Source organism: Lepidochelys kempii, chromosome 2, assembly GCF_965140285.1.
Source record: "Lepidochelys kempii isolate rLepKem1 chromosome 2, rLepKem1.hap1, whole genome shotgun sequence".
In the NCBI taxonomy this organism is placed as follows: Eukaryota; Metazoa; Chordata; order Testudines; family Cheloniidae; genus Lepidochelys; species Lepidochelys kempii.
Genome location: NC_136381.1, coordinates 41,699,671 through 41,718,462, shown reverse-complemented (window position 1 = coordinate 41,718,462; position 18,792 = coordinate 41,699,671). Strand labels below are relative to the sequence as shown.

The 18,792-nt window shown below is 41.2% G+C and overlaps 1 protein-coding gene across 5 annotated transcripts in view; it reads left to right on the top strand.

The window, feature by feature from the left end:
- Positions 1–16,911, top strand: part of CPQ (carboxypeptidase Q) — a 263,180-nt gene extending 246,269 nt beyond the window's left edge. For 4 of the 5 annotated variants that reach the window (XM_073330508.2, XM_073330507.2, XM_073330509.2 and 1 more), the window contains exon 8: positions 16,435–16,911. In XM_073330508.2, coding sequence (XP_073186609.1) covers positions 16,435–16,595 — 161 coding nt within the window. In that variant the 3' untranslated portion in view covers positions 16,596–16,911. The remainder of the gene's footprint in view (positions 1–16,434) is intronic. The other variant, XM_073330510.2, reaches the window with a different exon arrangement.
- The last annotated feature ends 1,881 nt before the right edge of the window (positions 16,912–18,792 follow it).

The window sequence follows — 18,792 nt, the reverse complement described above, 5'->3', positions numbered from 1 at the left end:
GTTGCATCATAATTATCCTGTAGCAGCTCATGAAAGTTGTATAAAGGTTGTACAGAGCAATGTTAACATGAAATACAAAATTAGGCTAAAGATATTTTTATCCAAAAAGGTTGCCAAATACATATTTTTGCATTGCTTCCTGAATTGTACAATTGTATGATCACAGAGGAGCTGGTAATGCTTTATCTAGGGATAGATTTTCAAAGACACCAATGGGAGTTAGGTATCCAGCTCTCACTGAAAGCCAGTTGGAGTTGGGCACCTAACTGCCCTATGTGTCTTTGAAAATTCCAGGTAATTTAGCCAGTCTGTGTCATAAGAATGTAAGAGCGACCATACTGGGTCAGACCAAAAGTCCATCTAGCCCAGTATCCTGTCTTCCAACAACAGCCAATGCCAGGTGCCCCAGAGGGAATGAACAGAACAGGTAATCATCAAGTGATCCATCCCCTGTCACCCATTCCCAGCTTCTGGCAAACAGAGGCGAGGGACACCATCCCAGCCCGTCCTCCATGAATTTCTCTAGTTCTTTTTTGAACCCTATTATACATCCTCTGACAAGGAGTTCCACAGACTGACTGTGCGTTGTGTGAAAAAATACTTCCTTTTGTTTGTTTTAAACCTGCTGCCTATTTATTTCATTTGGTGACCCCTAGTTATTGTGTTACGAGAAGGAGTAAATAACACTTTCTTATTTACTTTCTTCACACCACTCATGATTTTATAGACCTCTATCATATCCCCCCTTAGTCATCTCTTTTCCAAGCTGAAAAGTCTCAGTCTTATTAATCTCTTCTCATAAGGAAGCCATTCCATACCCCTGATAATTTTTGTTGCCCTTTTCTGAACCTTTTTTCCAATTCCAAAATATCTTTTTTGAGATGAGGTGACCACATCTGCATGCAGTATTCAAGATGTGGTTGAACCATGGATTTAGATATATGCAATTTGATATTTTTTTCTTATTATCTATCCCTTTCTTAATGATTCCCAACATTCTGTTCACTTTTTTGATTGCCGCTGCACATTGAGTGGAAGTTTTCAGAAAACTATCCACAATGACTCCAAGATCTCTTTCTTGAGTGGTAACAGCTAATTTAGACCCCATCATTTTATATGTATAGTTGGAATTATGTTTTCCAATGTGCGTTACTTTGCATTTATCAACATTAAATTTCATCTGCAATTTTGTTGCCCAGTCACCCAGTTTTGAGAGATCCTTCTGTAGTTCTTCAGAGTCTGCCTGGGACTTAACTATCTTGAGTAGTTTTGTATCATCTGTATCATCTGTCATGAGAGGATAGTGAACATATCATCCTGAATTTGCATCCAGAAAGTATTAGTTTAGTTAGCAATGATGCTTTACTTACTGTTTATTTTCCTAATGTTAGTCTTGTTCTTTCATGTAGATCACTTGGAATTCATATGCAATCAGCAACATGCTACATCCAGTGATCCAAATTCAGAACTGATGTAAGGAAGTTCAAACAGCCCGCCCCTTGCCCTCACCGAATTCACTGAATTGCATTTCTTTCCCCCTTTCTTAATTTGGCTCAGTGTTGCTACATGAATGAATGTAAACAAAAAAAGCTAATGCAATCTGTCGACAATGATGGAGGAGGAGTTTTAATTGCATATAGATTCCTTTTCCATTGAAGTATGTTGGTTTTTTGAAATGTAGCTGAAGAAAAATATACACTTTATAGTTCAGGAATATTTAGGAAGTTAGAACCCACCACTTGCTACCTGCCTACTTCTGTCTGTTCAACTCCACTGAGAGAATTGTGGCTTGTGTCTTAGAAAGGGATAGAGTAACAGCCATGTTAGTCTGTATTTGCAAAAAGAAAAGGAGTACTTGTGGCACCTTAGAGACTAACCAATTTATTTGAGCATAAGCTTTCGTGAGCTACAGCTCACTTCATCGGATGCGTACTGTGGAAAATACAGAAGACGTTTTTATACACACAAACCATGAAAAAATGTGTGATTATCACTACAAAAGGTTTTCTCTCCCCCCACCCCACTCTCCTGCTGGTAATAGCTTATGTAAAGTGATCACTCTCCTTACAATGTGTATAATAATCAAGGTGGGCCATTTCCAGCACAAATCCAGGTTTTCTTCCCCCCCTCCCCCCCCACCACACACACAAACCCACTCTCCTGTTGGTAATAGCTTATCTAAAGTGATCACTCTCTTTACAATGTGTATGATAATCAAGGTGGGCCATTTCCAGCACAAATCCAGGGTTTAACAAGAACGTCTGGGGGGGGAGGGGTAGGAAAAAACAAGGGGAAATAGGTTTCAGAGGAACAGCCGTGTTAGTCTGTATTCGCAAAAAGAAAAGGAGGACTTGTGGCACCTTAGAGACTAACCAATTTATTTGAGCATGAGCTTTCGTGAGCTACAGCTCACTTCATCAGATGTTTACCGTGGAAACTGCAGCAGACTTTATATACACACAGAAATCATGAAACAATACCTCCTCCCACCCCACTGTCCTGCTGGTAATAGCTTATCTAAAGTGATCAACAGGTGGGCCATTTCCAGCACAATTCCAGGTTTTCTCACCCTCCACCCCCCCACACAAATTCACTCTCCTGCTGGTGCTAGCCCATCCAAAGTGACAACTCTTTACATAATCAAGTCGGGCTATTTATACACACAACCCATGAAAAAATGGGTGATTATCACTGTAAAAGGTTTTCTCTCCCCCCACCCCACTCTCCTCACCAGCAACCACATACCATACAACAGAACCCGATACAACATACAACAGAGTCGGAAATAGCCCGACTTGATTATGTAAAGAGTTGTCACTTTGGATGGGCTAGCACCAGCAGGAGAGTGAATTTGTGTGGGGGGGTGGAGGGTGAGAAAACCTGGATTTGTGCTGGAAATGGCCCACCTGTTGATCACTTTAGATAAGCTATTACCAGCAGGACAGTGGGGTGGGAGGAGGTATTGTTTCATGATTTCTGTGTGTATATAAAGTCTGCTGCAGTTTCCACGGTAAACATCTGATGAAGTGAGCTGTAGCTCACGAAAGCTCATGCTCAAATAAATTGGTTAGTCTCTAAGGTGCCACAAGTCCTCCTTTTCTTTTTAAGGGGAAATAGGTTACCTTGCATAATGACTTAGCTACTCCCAGTCTCTATTCAAGCCTAAGTTAATTGTATCCAATTTGCAAATGAATTCCAATTCAGCAGTCTCTCGCTGGAGTCTGGATTTGAAGTTTTTCTGCTGTAATATCGCAACTTTCACGTCTGTAATCGCATGACCAGAGAGATTGAAGTGTTCTCCGACTGGTTTATGAATGTTATAATTCTTGACATCTGATTTGTGTCCATTTATTCTTTTATGTAGAGACTGTCCAGTTTGACCAATGTACATGGCAGAGGAGCATTGCTGGCACATGATGGCGTATATCACATTGGTAGATGTGCAGGTGAACGAGCCACTGATAGTGTGGCTGATGTTATTAGGCCCTGTGATGGTGTCCCCTGAACAGATATGTGGGCACAGTTGGCAACGGGCTTTGTTGCAAGGATAGGTTCCTGGGTTAGTGGTTCTGTTGTATGGTATGTGGTTGCTGGTGAGGAGAGTGGGGTGGAGGGAGAGAAAACCTTTTACAGTGATAATCACCCATTTTTTCATGGGTTGTGTGTATAAAAACGTCTTCAGTATTTTCAACAGTATGCATCCGATGAAGTGAGCTGTAGCTCACGAAAGCTTATGCTCAAATAAATTGGTTAGTCTCTGAGGTGCCACAAGTACTCCTTTTCTTTTTAGAAAGAGATTAATGACCCACAGCCTTATTTTAAAGATAGCCTGAAGCAAACCCCAGATCTGAAGAGCCGTGAACCTCAAGATAGGACCCCGATCTGAACTTTGTGGCTCAGGCATATCTCAGTTAAAATTGTTGGTGATGTACTAGTAAGTTGAACACACATTGGGTTGGGAGGTCAGATGCATGAGGCATTTTGGCAGCAGTATCCAAAATATTTACATTTATATTAGGAGAGTAATCACCATTGTTTTACAACTCAGGTGTATATTATGTAGTCAGAGTAACAAAACATACTTCTTAATTTCCATTTCAGTAGTGTGTAGTTTGGGGCAGAAATTGTGCAAAGCACTGTACAGTTGTATCTTACAGTTTAGTCTTAGATAAGGATGCAACAAGTTAGTGAGGACAGTCATTACTTTGAAAAATTAAAGAAATTTAAATTTTGGGAGAGCAGTTAGTCAGAAAGATGGTTTGTACAGGCCCCTATCCAGCACAGCATTTAAGGACATAGCATAGGGACAGATTTTTAAAGGCATTTAGGTGCCTAATTCCCATTGATTTCAGATAGGAGTTAGGCACTTAAATACTGTTAAAAATCTGGGCCATAAGCTTGTGAGCAGTACCATTGAAGTCAGTGGGACTACTTACATCACATAGTTCTGTAAGTGCTTTGCTCACTTGGGGCATTGGTAACAACACTTTACTCAGATACATGAGAAAAGTTGTTTGTCACACTGACATTTCCTACCATTAAAACAGTGACTGTAGTTGATAAACTAGTTGAGAAGGGGGGATGGGATGGATTTGTTACCCTGATCAGCAATTACACAGCACCTTTACAAACTGTTAGTTTTTATTTCATAGTCGTTGCCTTTTCTCCTCACAACATTCCACACCAAGTCTTCATTTTGAAGCATTTTTTTGCACCGTATTCTTATAACGAAACAGGCTGAAGATGGTGGGTCAAACATGAGGTCCCATTTCAAGCTGTGCTGTTTGAGATTGAGTACCCCCCGGTTTGGTTTGGTTTTAAATCTGTGCTGATTTAAAACCAGAGGGTGGGCGGAGAAACGGCCTCCAGAACACTTTTAATGTTGCAGCTTAATCTGCTTTTGGTAAATTGGGAGCAGTTTAAGATATGTTGTATTAGATTCCAGTTAACCTATGTTCTACAGAGCAGAACCACTTCCTTTCCTGAGACCTGATTTCATACAATTTAATGCAAGTCTCCCCAGCTGCCACTGTGGCTCTGGAGCAATGAGTGAAAGGTTAATATGCTGTAAAAGTAACTGCAATAATCCTGAACTGTAATTTAGTCTGTTTAGTGTATCCACAGGATTAACGCTCATATACATCAAATAAAACAAGAAATAATGCATACTTCAGTTTTTGTCTCTCTTACATTGTGGTCTCATTTAGTTAGCCAAGGAAGCAATTGACTGAATGCTTTCCTTTTACTTTTCTGTATAAATCATGAATTTTAAAGCCTTTCAAAAGAAATGACTCAAGAGGTAATACAGCATGACGTGATATTATGTATAAGCTCTGTGCTGGAAACTATTTCATCGTCTGTAGCAGTGATGCTCAAGCACCTTACCCTGTAATTTCAGCATTTTAAACTAAATGACAGAACTAATGGCATTGTTTCCCCTCTCCAAACAAATATTAATTTCCTCCATCACCTTTGCTTTATTTGTAAAATTTACCCTAAATTCATTAGATGAAAATCAGCAATGATCTACGGTTTATCCCAGGGAAGAAGCAGCTGATCGGATGCAACATAATGTTTTCAGGGACCAGCTACAATAGGTGGATTTTCATTACAATAATTGTTCTGATGATTGCATTAACCAAAGTCAGGTCAAAAACCATTTGTGGAACACCTACATTTGCAATCTAAATGCTAAACATCACTTGCAATACAATAGATACCATTTTAAAATGGATAACTTTATACCCAAAGTAGCTCTGAAAACACCTATTCTTCTAAAAGTGTAGCTGCCTCAGAGGAGCTGATATTTGTGAAATTCTTGTTTGTCAAAAAACAAGACATTATTACTGTACAGATCTTTTAACAGATCAGTTTTTCCTTTTACTCTTTCTTCACTTTAAAGTTTATTCCTTTGAAGGCAAATCATACATCTCCCCTTCCCTGCATAATTGCAGATGCCCAAGAACGCACATGGGGTCCACCCCTGAAAACTTCCTGTGCACCAACGCACAGGAGTTTGGGGCTATTGAATCTACAACTAAATGGATCCACCAGGTATTCGTCCATGTAGGAATGCCAAGCACAATGTGGAGTGGCTGTGCTCATGCTCTGTGATCTGAGGAGGAAAATTTCCCTTTCCACAGGACCTTGTGAGCTTCCCAGTGCACAGCACAGTTATGCCAAGGCTGAGGTTTCCTCTTTATGTATGTATTCTTATGCTGTGTACTCTGTTTAAAAGAGGTACAGTATCATATGTTTCTACATATCTCATGGTTTACTTCCCAAAAGTTGCATTCCTTTTAGGACTCAGTAGTGTTTGCACTTCTCCGCTGAGTAGCGGCATTAAAGTCAAGGAGAACTTGAGGTTGATGTTCAGGTCTAAAGATTTTCATGTTGTTTTTTTAAAATAATCCTTTGTTTACCGGATAACAAAACTGCATATGTTCAGCATGGTGGGGAAAGCAACTTCATCAACAAAAATGAGCTTTTTTTGAATCCTTGTGCTTGAATTACCAGCTTTCCAAAGGCTCCCTCTGCTGCTATGGGAATGGATGTGAATATGTTCTAGATCCATCTGTATAAAGGTGTTTGGGAGATGTGAGGGGAGTAGCTTTAGCTCATTGTAAGTTGTTCTTTACAGGGTTTATTTTAGCTTTAGATTTTTGGGGATTTTGTCAAGGTCCTTCAGACTTTTGCTTACTGTTTGGGCAAGCAAGCAATGAAAGGTAGCATGGTCTGCTGAATAGGGCACTGCCCTGGGAATCAGGAGTTCTGGTTTCTGTTCCTGGCTCAACCACTCCCCTGCTATCCGACACTGAGGATGTCACTTCTCCTATGTGTACCTCTTTCCCCTCTTCTCCCTCATGCCTATTTAGACTGTAAACACTTCCATGCAGGGACTGTCTCTTAATATGTATATGTACAGTGCCTAACATAATGGAGCTCCTCTGGGAACTATTATAATACAAATAATAATTAGCTGCTTATAAATCTTTAAAAAGAAAAGGAGTACTTGTGGCACCTTAGAGACTAACCAATTTATTTGAGCATGAGCTTTCGTGAGCTACAGCTCACTTCATCACTTGCATCCGATGAAGTGAGCTGTAGCTCACGAAAGCTCATGCTCAAATAAATTGGTTAGTCTCTAAGGTGCCACAAGTACTCCTTTTTGCGAATACAGACTAACACGGCTGTTACTCTGAAACCTTATAAATCTTTATCGTTCATTTGCTTAGCAACTTAGATGGACACACCAATGTACCGTAGAAAATCAGTACCCTTCATCTAGCAGGTCTTATTTACAATCTAGAGGTACTGAACCATGAAGATACAATACAAACAACACAGAATATACACTGTGTGGGGAGTATCCATTACAGTTTGAAAGTTTAATGGAATAGCTGGGTTTCAAGAGTTTTCTTGAAGGTGGAGACAGTGGGAGTTTAGTATATTAGTGGGCAGACCATATATATTGTTGAATGGCAAATGCACGCTGAGTTTTAAGTACCCAAGATAGTTTCCTTTGATATTATTTGTATTGCCTTATTGCCTAAGGAAATCACAGTATAAGACAAAAGACAACAGATGGATACAGATTGATGGGGCATACAAAGGAACAGTGAGACAGTATTGGTCAGTGTAATAGCCTGTGGTATCAGCACACTATCAGACTAACTATTGTCAAGGCTTTTTGTGTACCTCTTCTCACTGGCCATGTCTGGGGATTAACTCTGCCAGCCTGATGCCCTCTTCTCGCAGTTCCTCGGTCCGTCATCTCACTCTCTCACTCTGTGGCCCCTCTCTTGCTCCTCAGGAGTTAACGCTCCTCGTCTTCATGGCTTAGCCCTCTAGCCAAGTTGCAGTAGTCCTCCCCTTCTAGGGTACTATCAAAGTCTTCCACATTGTCCCGGACAATCCTTAAGTCCACTGCCATGGCTCTGCCACTGCCTCCATGGCTAGAACAGACAGTCTCCAAGTTCACTGCACAGATTGTGCCACTCATTCTGTGCCTGGTAGGGGAACCCAGGCCCACCTCCTACACTGGGTTCAAGCCCAGGGTCCATATGTCCAGCAGCTAAGGTCAGTACTACCATGAACCTTCCTGTCACTCCCCTGGACTACTTCCTACCTTGCCTATCCCAGGCTTACATTCTCCACTCTTCTAGCTAAACCCCTATCTCCTGGGTCTGCTAGATAAACCCCTGCTCTTGGGTCCAAATCCCTTTGTCTCCCTCGACCCAGTGACAGCAGCCCTCACCGCTGCAGCCTCCTTTCTGCTACAGCTCCCTGCCTTTATAGAAGCCCCGTCTGTTCCTTCACAAGAGAGCTGTCCTTGATTAGAGCTTTCTTCTTAGCCTAAATATCCCCTGGTTTGCAGCCTAATAGGTTAATTGGCCCATCTGGCCTATGTTGTCCCTTCCTTGTCCCTCTTTGGGGACCCTTCTCACAGGGATCTCTTGAGTGAGGAGGTACAGTCCCTCCTATCACTGAGGGTGATCAAACCTGTTCCACTGGACTATATTGGAAAAGGGCTCTATTCTTGATAGTTCCTATTCCAAAAGATAAATGATGGGGGGAAACCATTTGTGGACCTCAGAACTTTGAACACTTTCATCCATGCTCAACAGTTCAGAGTGGTAACCTGAGCAATGAAAAATCCCTCTCTGGATCTGGGAGATTGGTTTATTTCCCTTGACCTTCAGGATGCCTATTTCCATATCGCCATGCATCCCTCATAAAGATGATTCCTATGTTTTGTGGCAGTCAAGAACCACTACCAGTATTATGTCCTAGCCTTCAGCCTTTACACCACACAAACGGTCTTTACTAAGGTCCTATGGGTCACCGCGGCCCATCTTCACCAAACGGGAATAATTGTCTTCCCCTACCTGGACAATTGTCTTCCCCTACCTGGACAATTGACAATGGGCGCTCATTTCTAGAGGCTCAGACAGCAACCAGCAAAACCCTATCTTTTTTTCCACTCACTGGCCTCCACCCCAACATGGAAAAATCTACCCTCGTACCCACTCAGCACATAGACTTTATTAGGGCTACTCTGGACTCCACTGCCAGGGTGTACTCACCCAAGGACAGATTTACCACCAAGTGCAACTTGTTTCAAAGATACAACAAATCCCACGAACTACAGCAGAGGTTTGCCTACAAATTCTGGGCCATATGGCAGCCTGTATGTTTGTGACATCCTTACCAAGACTGTACTTTCAAAGTCTTCAGGCCTAGCAGAGACCCATTTATACTCCCATTAAGCACAGCAAACAGTATGCAAAACAGTTGTCAGTCAGTACCTTGAAGGGTATTCACCTCTCTCAGTTGGTGGAAAGAACCATAAATGGTGTGCTTGGGAGTTCTGTTCCTGCAGCCTCCTCTCCCAAGAATCAGCATTACAAACCCCTCCTTAATAAGCTGGGACACATATTCCCAGGACCTCACAGTTCAAGGAAGATGGACCCCTTAGGAGGCTATCCTCCATAACAACATATTAGAGCTCAAAGCAGTTGGTTATGCTTGTGAACACTTCCACCCACACACTAGGGACCACCTGATCAGAATAATGCTGAGCAACAGAGCAGCAATATATGAATCATCCCGGAGGAGCAAGATCCCAGTCCTTATGTACCTAATCCATAAAACTGTCTAACTAGTGTATATCACACCACATACAGATCTCAACGGTTTATCTTCCAGGACTAAAGTATACAGTGGGGGATTCCTGCACCAGATATTTCAGCATTGATCACAAGTGAGAACTGAACAACGAGGTATTCTGAGAGATATGTCTTACCTCAGACACCCACTGATAAATCTCTTTGCAACTCCATCCAATCCAAAATGCAGACCATTTTGCTTGAGGGGAGGGCATGGATGGGAGGTGCCCTAATCATTCCTTGGCCTTGCATACTGCTATACGCATATCCCCTGACTCCCCTACTGCTCAGGGTTCTGAACAAATTGAAAGAAGAAAAATTAGAGCCATCCTTATAGCACTATCATGGCTGAGAGAATTGTGGTTCCTGGAGCGCATTCGAATGTCTCCACCGACCGCCTATCTGCCTTCCCCAGTGGTGATACTTCTCACCCAGGAGTTGGGATTGATCATTCATCCAAATCTTTCAGCACTTCACTTTATGGCGTGGCTACTAGATGGCTCTCTGATATAGAATGAGATATACAAATGGTACTGCTTCATAGCAGAAAACCTAAAACAAGGAAAACTTACCTCCAGCAGTGGAAATGCTTCAAGACTTGGTGCAGTCACCAATCTACACCTCCTCTTGTCTCTCATCTAACACTCATTCCCAATTACCTGTTCAATATAAAAGCCTCAGGATTATCGTTGAGTTCCAGCAAAGTTCACCTAGTTGCTATGACAGCTTTTCACTTCCCAAATTGAGGGGTTTTCAGTTTTTGACCACCCAACCACGACAAGGTTTATCAAAGATCTCTTCAACTTCTTCCCTGCTGGTAAGGAATCAACTCCACCCTGGGACCTCAACTTAGTTCTCAACGCACTGAGGAAACCCCCATTTGAACCTATGGCAAACTGTTCCCTCCTTCATCCATTCCCTTAAGACTATATTCCTCATAGCCATCAGCTTGGCCACGAGGATAGGGGAACTTGGAGCCTTATCCACTGTACACAGTGTTCTGTCATGACAAGATGATGCTATGTCCGCAACCTCACTTTCTTCCCAAGGTTTCCTCAGAATTCCACATCAACCAGGAGGTTCAGGTACAGGTGTTTTATCCCCAGCCTCACTCTTCAAGAGAAGAATCAAGCTTTCACACACTGGATGTAAGAACAGCCCTTGCCTTCTGCCTAGATAGGACTAGACCCTTTAGGGCTTCACCCAGGCTTTTCATCTCAGTTGCAGAATGCATGAAAGGTCAGGTGATTTCCACCCAAAGACTGTCCAAATGGGTTGCATGATTCATATTAACCTGTTATGAAACGTTAGGGGGTTGCCCTCCTCCAGGAGTCATTGCTTATTTCACCAGGGCTCAATCTGCCTCAGCAACCCTGCTGAAAAGCATACCCATTTCGAACATCTGCATGGCAGCCACTTGGTCTTTGGTACACACATTTTCCCAGCATTTATCTTTTGTGACTACTTCCGGAGCTGGCATGGCTTTCACCAAGGCTGTTCTATGTTCTGTACGGAATCCTCCTCCTCCTCCTCCTCTTTGATGGAGGTCCTGCTTGGGTGCCTCCTGATGTGGAGCACCCACATGAACGCTACTCAAAGAAGACGGAGAGGTTACTTACCTTGTACAGCTACTGGAATTCTTTGAGATGTGTGTCCTTATCATGCTCCAGTACCCGTCCTCCCTCTCCTCTGCCTCAGAGTCTCTCATTGGACTTTGTGGTTGAGAAGGAACTAGAGTGGCAGCAAGTCCACCCCTCCCTATATGTCCTCATTTTGGAGAATGGAGGTGTCTAGGGCTCAAGCACTGACTCTTGGACAGTGCTGATTAAAATTTTTGATCAAGAGTTCACAGATGTGTGCACATCCTGACATGGAGCACCCCTCAGCAGGGAACTCCAGTTATTGTGCAAGGTGAGCAACCTCTCCTATTCAAGAGTGATCTGAAGGAAGATAATGAGTTAACTGTGTGGCATTTACTGGGAGCTCCTCCCAAGCATGAGGGGCGGCAGGCGAGAAAGCATGAAAGCACTTGTTTGGATATTTAACAAGTAGGTGATGGAGGTGACGGCACTGTGGGCCAATCGGAGGCAGGAGTCGACATTTCAATACTGACTGCAAGATGATAGACAGGGCAGGTGTAGACCATAAAGGGCCTTGGAAGTGAAGACAAGCAGCTTATGATATACAGGATACTGGAATAAATTATTAAATTATCAGTTTGTAAGCACCAAGAGGACAATAGGGTGATAGGTAATAGCCAACATGGATTTGTCAAGAACAAATCATGCCAAATCAACATAATTTCCTTCTTTGATAGGGTAATTGGCCTAGTGAGGGAGGTGAGGAGAGATGGATCGGGACAGAGTCACTGGGGCAAGTGGAGGGGTTAGAGAAGGAGAGCGGCTGAGAAACTTCTGCATCTCTGACAGGGGAGGAGAAGGAGGGAGTTGTGGTAGGAGAAGGGGGAAGAGAAGGAAAGTCAAAGGCAGAGAGAAGGGTACATTGTATTTTGTCTATTTTCTCATGGAAGAAGTTGGCGCAATCCCGTGCAGAGAGAGCAGTGAAGGAAGGAGAAGATGGGGGGAGGGTTTGAGGATGAAATCAAAAGTGGCAAAAAGGCAGCAGGGATTGTGGGCATGGATTCAATTAAGTTGGAAAAATAGAGGTTTGTTAGCTAGGAAGGTAGAACCAAATGAGGAGAGAACTAATTTGTAGTGAGTGAAGCCAGCCTGGTCACGAGGTTTCTGCCAGAGACTCTCTGCAGTGTAAGAACTGGAGTAGAGGAAGTGGATGTTGCAGGTGAGCCAGGGCTGGAAGTTGGCAGAGCAGATGTGAGGGAAGGGCAAAAGTTAAAGAGGAGGGAAGGAAGGAAGGAAGGAAGGAAATCATCAGCCATATCAAGAGAAAAGAGAGGTCAGGGAGGAGAAGGCTGAGAATGGACAAGAAGCTGAGTGACAGAGTAAGTGCGGAGAGGGCTGATGGACTGATGCTGAAGGAGAACAGGTAAGAGCGGGGAACTCAGCAGCAGTGAGATCTATCAAGTTAGCGCTCTCTGATATGTAAGAAATGGAGGAGAGTGGAAAGAAGAGCCAAGTGAACACTCTACACATGTTTTTGTGCTATTAAACTTCTAAAGATGTGATGTATAGTAACTTTCCTTTTCAGAGCTGCTTCTGTTTTTAATTAAACTGTCTTTGAAGAGGCCAGTTCAATATCTTGTTTAATAAGAGTGCATTCATATCTGTTTCAGAATGAATCATCTCATAATCAGTACTGACTGTGTCTTTCTCAGACTGCAAGTCCAGAAAAAGGGAAATTGTCTCCTGAATGTGAGCTGTATTTCTTTGCAAATCAGCATCCTTTGGAAAAGGATCAGCAAATAATACTTTGCACTTCTATAGCATCTTCCACATGAAGATCTCAAAGCACTCTAAGTTTTTCAAAACCCCTTGTAAGGCATGTTTGCTATCCTTTTTACAGATAGGTAGCATGAAGCCAGAGAGATGAAGTGTTTTTCCCAATGTCAAGTGGCAAGTTATTGGCAGGTCAAAGAACAGGACACAGGAGGCCTGATTCCAAGTCTCTTTCTCTAACCATTAGAAAACACTCCTTGCATTAAGGACCTTCCCTTTGTTAATGTCTAATGTGCTCAGTAGATAATGCCATAATCTAAAGAAATACTTCAGTCAATTCTGTAGGGAACAACAGATTGGGTTAGAAACAGGAAAATGGAGACTTTATGCCCAGCTGGTTTTCTCAGCTTCATTTCTTTTTACTTTCAAGCTGTTTGAAGTGGCGAGATTGGTGACTTCTGAGTGGGTTTTGTTTGACAAACAGAAAAGCTTGATAATAGAGCTGCTATGTTAATACAGATTAAGAGATTCCAGGATTCCTTGTAATCATATCCATATGGAAAAGTTGTGCAGAAAAACATTTTATACTAAAATCTTCATATGTTGTGAATCATTGCATAGAATTTAAGATTATTACCGGTACATCCCTTTTATAAAATTGTATAGGATGATTTTTTAATTAAAAAAGGATAACATCTATAGACATCCAAATGCACATCTTGTAGAACTAAAGGGGTCAGATCTTTGCCTATATCATGATGGCTTTGTGCTGATGGAGCAGCCCAAAATGTTCCTAAAGCCAGTTTACCTGGCCACTGGAGGATTATCTCTGCATGGTGGCCCAGAGGCCCTCCTGCAGCATATGCCCTCCTCGTGCATGAAGTGTGACCAAGACATTCCTGCACCACATCAGTCTCTGGCTGCCATAAAGGCCTTTTGGAGTCACTGGCAGCGATAGTGTGAATTTAGAATGGCTCCAGGTTTGGGGAGGGAGGATATGAAGATGGCTTAGAGCTACATTTGCACTTGCAAGCACTCCTTAACTAGAACTGAGTATTGGACCCATAGCTTGGAAAGTTTTTTCTTTCACTCAGACATGGACATGGATTTTCTCTTGTGTTTCTAGTTATGTATAAAATTGTTTACATAGCTGTTGTCTTAGAGTTTTTCCATTGACCTTATAAGATGCAATTGATCCCTGACTTTAATGATATACAGTATAAGCCATTAAAGAAAAAGCGGTACAGTGAGTGCAATTCGTGTTGTCTTCTCAATATTCTGTGTTCTCTTTTAAAAAAAACACTATCTGCAAGCCCACTTGTCTAATTGTTTTGGTGACAGAGTATTATCATTTTATGATTTTTTTAAAGAAACAAAAAATTAAACGTATCTTAGCATTTATGTGGGTTATACTTTACAAGATGAAAGGTATTTTTCTCTGAATTAAGGAAAACACTATTACATAAACCCAGGATAAAGCACTATTCTATAAACCCATAATAATTATTCGTGGAATGTCTATTATACCTTCCAGGCAAGTAAGTTGTACCCTGGTTCCTGGAAAAGATCTGTTTACAAAGCTATAATGGATTTTCCACAACTGTTTGACTACAAGTGCATCTTTAGTGAAGTATTTTCAGCAGCTAATATATTTACCACAATAACATGTGTTTATATTTTTATCTTAATAAGTACTTGGAGTATATCAAAAACTTTTATAAATCTGCACAAAGTTATAGGACTATATTCAGCACTTATTACCCACCCAGCCCCATTGACTTCAGTGGAATCACACTGGATGTCAGCGGCAAATTTGACTTATACTGCCTATGTATATGGCACAAGTGCCAAAGGAACGTGTTAAAAGGAAACCCAGATAACAGCATGCTTTAGCATTTTTTCTTTTTGTATCTTATGTCACCTTGTAAAGAGGATCTTCCTGTTTGACAGTATTATTAAATTCATTCCCTTTTCTTCCCCTCACCTCACACTCTAAAATAGCAGTGAGAACAAACAATCTCATTTATGAGAAATGTATAACAGAAATTCAGAGCTCATTTCATCAGACTCAGTGACATCCTAATTCAACTCCCATTAAAGTCAATGGAAAGATTCCCATTAACTTCAGTGAGAACTGGACTAGGTGCTGAATTATTATAGGATGTGATCAAAAGATACATATTTCAGCAAGAATAGTTGGGAATATAGAACTGTGCGGAGAGATTTTGCTTTCATTCTCTACAAAGGCATGAGACCTTTCATTGAGACGAAGCAAAATCAGAATAGAAAGCCTTAGAAACATTAATAAAAAGTTTATTGAAGCCCTCATCATTTGATATAGACTGTTTCCAGAGCTCAGACATAAACATCTGAGAAATGTATTCACAAGGTTATACAATCAAATGGCCTTCCATCTGAGGTTTGTCTATAGTGCATCTCAGCTCAGCCTCTAAGCTCTATCTGCATTTCTGATTGGGGCCTCTTCTACCCGTCACGATAGCATTATTATTACTAATGATGTATGATGTACTAATATTACTAATGATGGTGCCTAAGGACCAATCAAGATCAAGCCCCACTGTGCTAGGTACTGTACAAACACAGAGTAGCAGGTTGGAAGCTCTTCAGGGCACAGACAATCTAAATAGATGAATCAGACAAAAGGAAAGGGATGCAGCATACAAAAAGAGCAATCAATGTGATGGTGGCAAATATCATTTTAGAGCCATGGTTTTGTTTTGTTTTGTTTTTTTTAAATTGTGTGAGGTTTCGATAGGAAATGATTAGCTAAATGGAAAGACAAGACAAGGGGATGGAACAGGCTCATTGAAGGGATGGGAGGCCATGGGGAGAGAGCAGGGGAGAAGAGAAAGGAGGAGGGTCTGAAGGTTAGGTGGAGGGAACCTGAAGTGAAGCAGTTGAGTGGATGACTTCCGTGACCTCTGTGACAGACTCGCAGCCTTACTAATAAATACATGATGGTTAGCATCACAGGAAAAGAAGCAGTCTATTTCAAATTCACCAACATTAAAAACAAAAAATTAAAAAACCACCACACTTGGAATAATTATCTGGATTTCCTTAAGTTGGATTCCTGTGTTTTGTATATAGAAATGCATTTATACTACTGCTGATGCAACAGAGATATTAAGGGAACTACTGCCTTTCCCTTCTATGTTAATTCACATGTTTGCTGTTTCTTGTACTCATAACAAGGCTGCTAACATATAAAATTTGTTTATACTAAAATGCTGAAAAATCCCATGTTCTATGGCTCAGTGAAATTATCATATGAAAACTTACTCTGTTGCATATGGATTTAATGAAGACCAGCACAGGAATAAATTCATGTTTATGTTCATCTTAAAATATATGTATTCACATAATAAGGAATTGCCCATTTTTCTCTGTAGGTGCCAGTTTGCGTGATGACATCAGTAAATACTTCTGGTTTCATCATACTCAAGGGGACACAATGACAGTTCAGGATCCAAGCCAAATGAATCTCTGTGCTGCTGTTTGGACTGTCGTCTCCTATGTAATTGCTGACATAGAAGAGATGTTGCCAAGGTAATAAAAAAACAAGAAAGAAGACTTATATTCTTCAGTCCACTAATGCATGTGGTCCACAGCTGTGGGAAATTCCTTTTCCATCCTGGTTTTTGCTGATTTTTGTTTTTGTTCTCTGACCTCAAAGCACATTCCTTTTACATGGTCTTGTTTACTGATTTAATGCCTTCCATTTGTGATTTTTATTTCATGTTTCTTCTGTTAAGTATTTTTACCCTTTAATCAATGTCTAATGTCTGTCTCCTAAAATTATGGCAGAATAGCCATCTGTAAATAAGTAACCCTGTATAGCAGGAAAATACACTGAATAAATCTGTTGCATCAGAATAGTAGTTTTACTGTGTTTACATGTAATGTGTGAAAGATTTTTTTAGTTTCGATATTAGTATGACATTAGCACTAAAAATGATCTCATGCTTCCATAGCTTTTTAAACTAATACAGTGTTTACATTGTGTTGCGGTTATAGGCCAGGCTAACCCTTGATGTTACAATTTGCTTAATGTCTTAAAGGTGCAATGGCTAAAATAGTATAGCTTTAAAAATTTCCAAATCCATTCAAATCATGCTGGTCACCCTTACTGAGGCTTCAGACACAGTACGTAATGAAATCTTACACGCGCTGAGAGATAATGTTGTTCAATTCACACTTCATCTAGGAAAAGCCAAGTCTTACATCATGGAAGAGAAACAGAAGGAATAGTGGGAATTCTGTCAGTACACCCCGGTTGGAGGGAGCTTGTTGGCCATTTGGTTTTAAGCTTCACAACCTGCCTCTGAATGTCCAAATAACAGCAGTTGCCACGAGTGCTTTCGGTCATTTTCTTTTGGAAAGAAGGCTGTATCCTGTTCTTTCTAATGCAGGTTTCACTGTATGTATCTGCAGTACATTTTTATATGGCTACACTCTCCCACCACACACAGCGTTTCATGCAGAGGACAAAGGAAAGCTGTGTTCTGTGATCTTCACTGCCTGCCAACTGATACCTGGGTGAAATTTAAGGAGTTGGTTTTGACCTGTACAGCTCTAAACATTTCTAGTCCTTGAGCTGTCTCTGTTCCCATGCAATATCATGGCGGTTGGAGTCTAAACCGGAGAGGGCTGGTAGCTGAGAATGAGAAGTGAATTTGGGGATTGACTTCCCTCATCCACTATTGGTTTTCTGTTGCCCAGCCTGGGTGGCCTTCCAGACCCACTGTGTTGAGGCATGGGGTTCTTTTTTTAGAAGAGGAGATGACAGAATTGTGAGAGATTCTAGGGCATGTTTTCCTCTCATGTTCTTTTGGCATATATTAATTATTGTTTAAGCTTTTAAATTTTGCAGCATGCCTACTAAGTTTATTGAAATACACAACTGGGAAAATAGCTAAAGAAAACAAAATAAATGTCACATCAGGTACTAAACTTGCCACTAATCATAGAATCATAGGACTGGATGGGACCTCAAGAGGCCATCTAGTCCAGTCCCCTGCACTCATGGCAGGACTAAGTATTATCTAGACCATCCCTGACAAGTGTTTGTCTAACCCGCTTTTAAAAATCTCCAATCATGGAGATTCCACAACCTCCCTAGGCAATTTATTCCAGTGATTAACCACCCTGACAGTTAGGAAGTTTTTCTTAATGTCCAACCTAAATCTCTCTTGCTGCAATTTAAGCCCATTGCTTCTTGTCCTATCCTCAGAGGTTAAGAAAAAAAAAATTTCTGCCTCCTCCTTGTAACAACCTTTTACATACTTGAAAACTGTTATCATGTCCCCCTCAGTCTTCTCTTTTCTAAACTAAACAAATGCAATTTTTTCAATCTTCCCTCATAGGTCATGTTTTCTAGACCTTTAATTATTTTGTCACTCTTCTCTAGATTCTCTCCAATTTGTCCATATCCTTCTTGAAATGTGGCACCCAGAACTGGACACAATACTCCAGTTGAGGCCTAATCAGCACAGAGTAGAGCATAAGAATTACTTCTCGTGTCTTGCTTACAACACTCCTGCTAATACAATAATCTGCAATAACTTCCAGTTGTTATTGGCCTGTGATGGATTTGAACTGTTGAGCTATTGGGGAAGATTCTGGTATCCGAATGATAATTATCTGAGCTATCCATTTCCTTCCAGCTATTGAGATTTACCACAATAGAGCCCTGATAGTGTTCCTATATTGATTTTTAACTAATATATGCGTTTCACTAATCCTATACA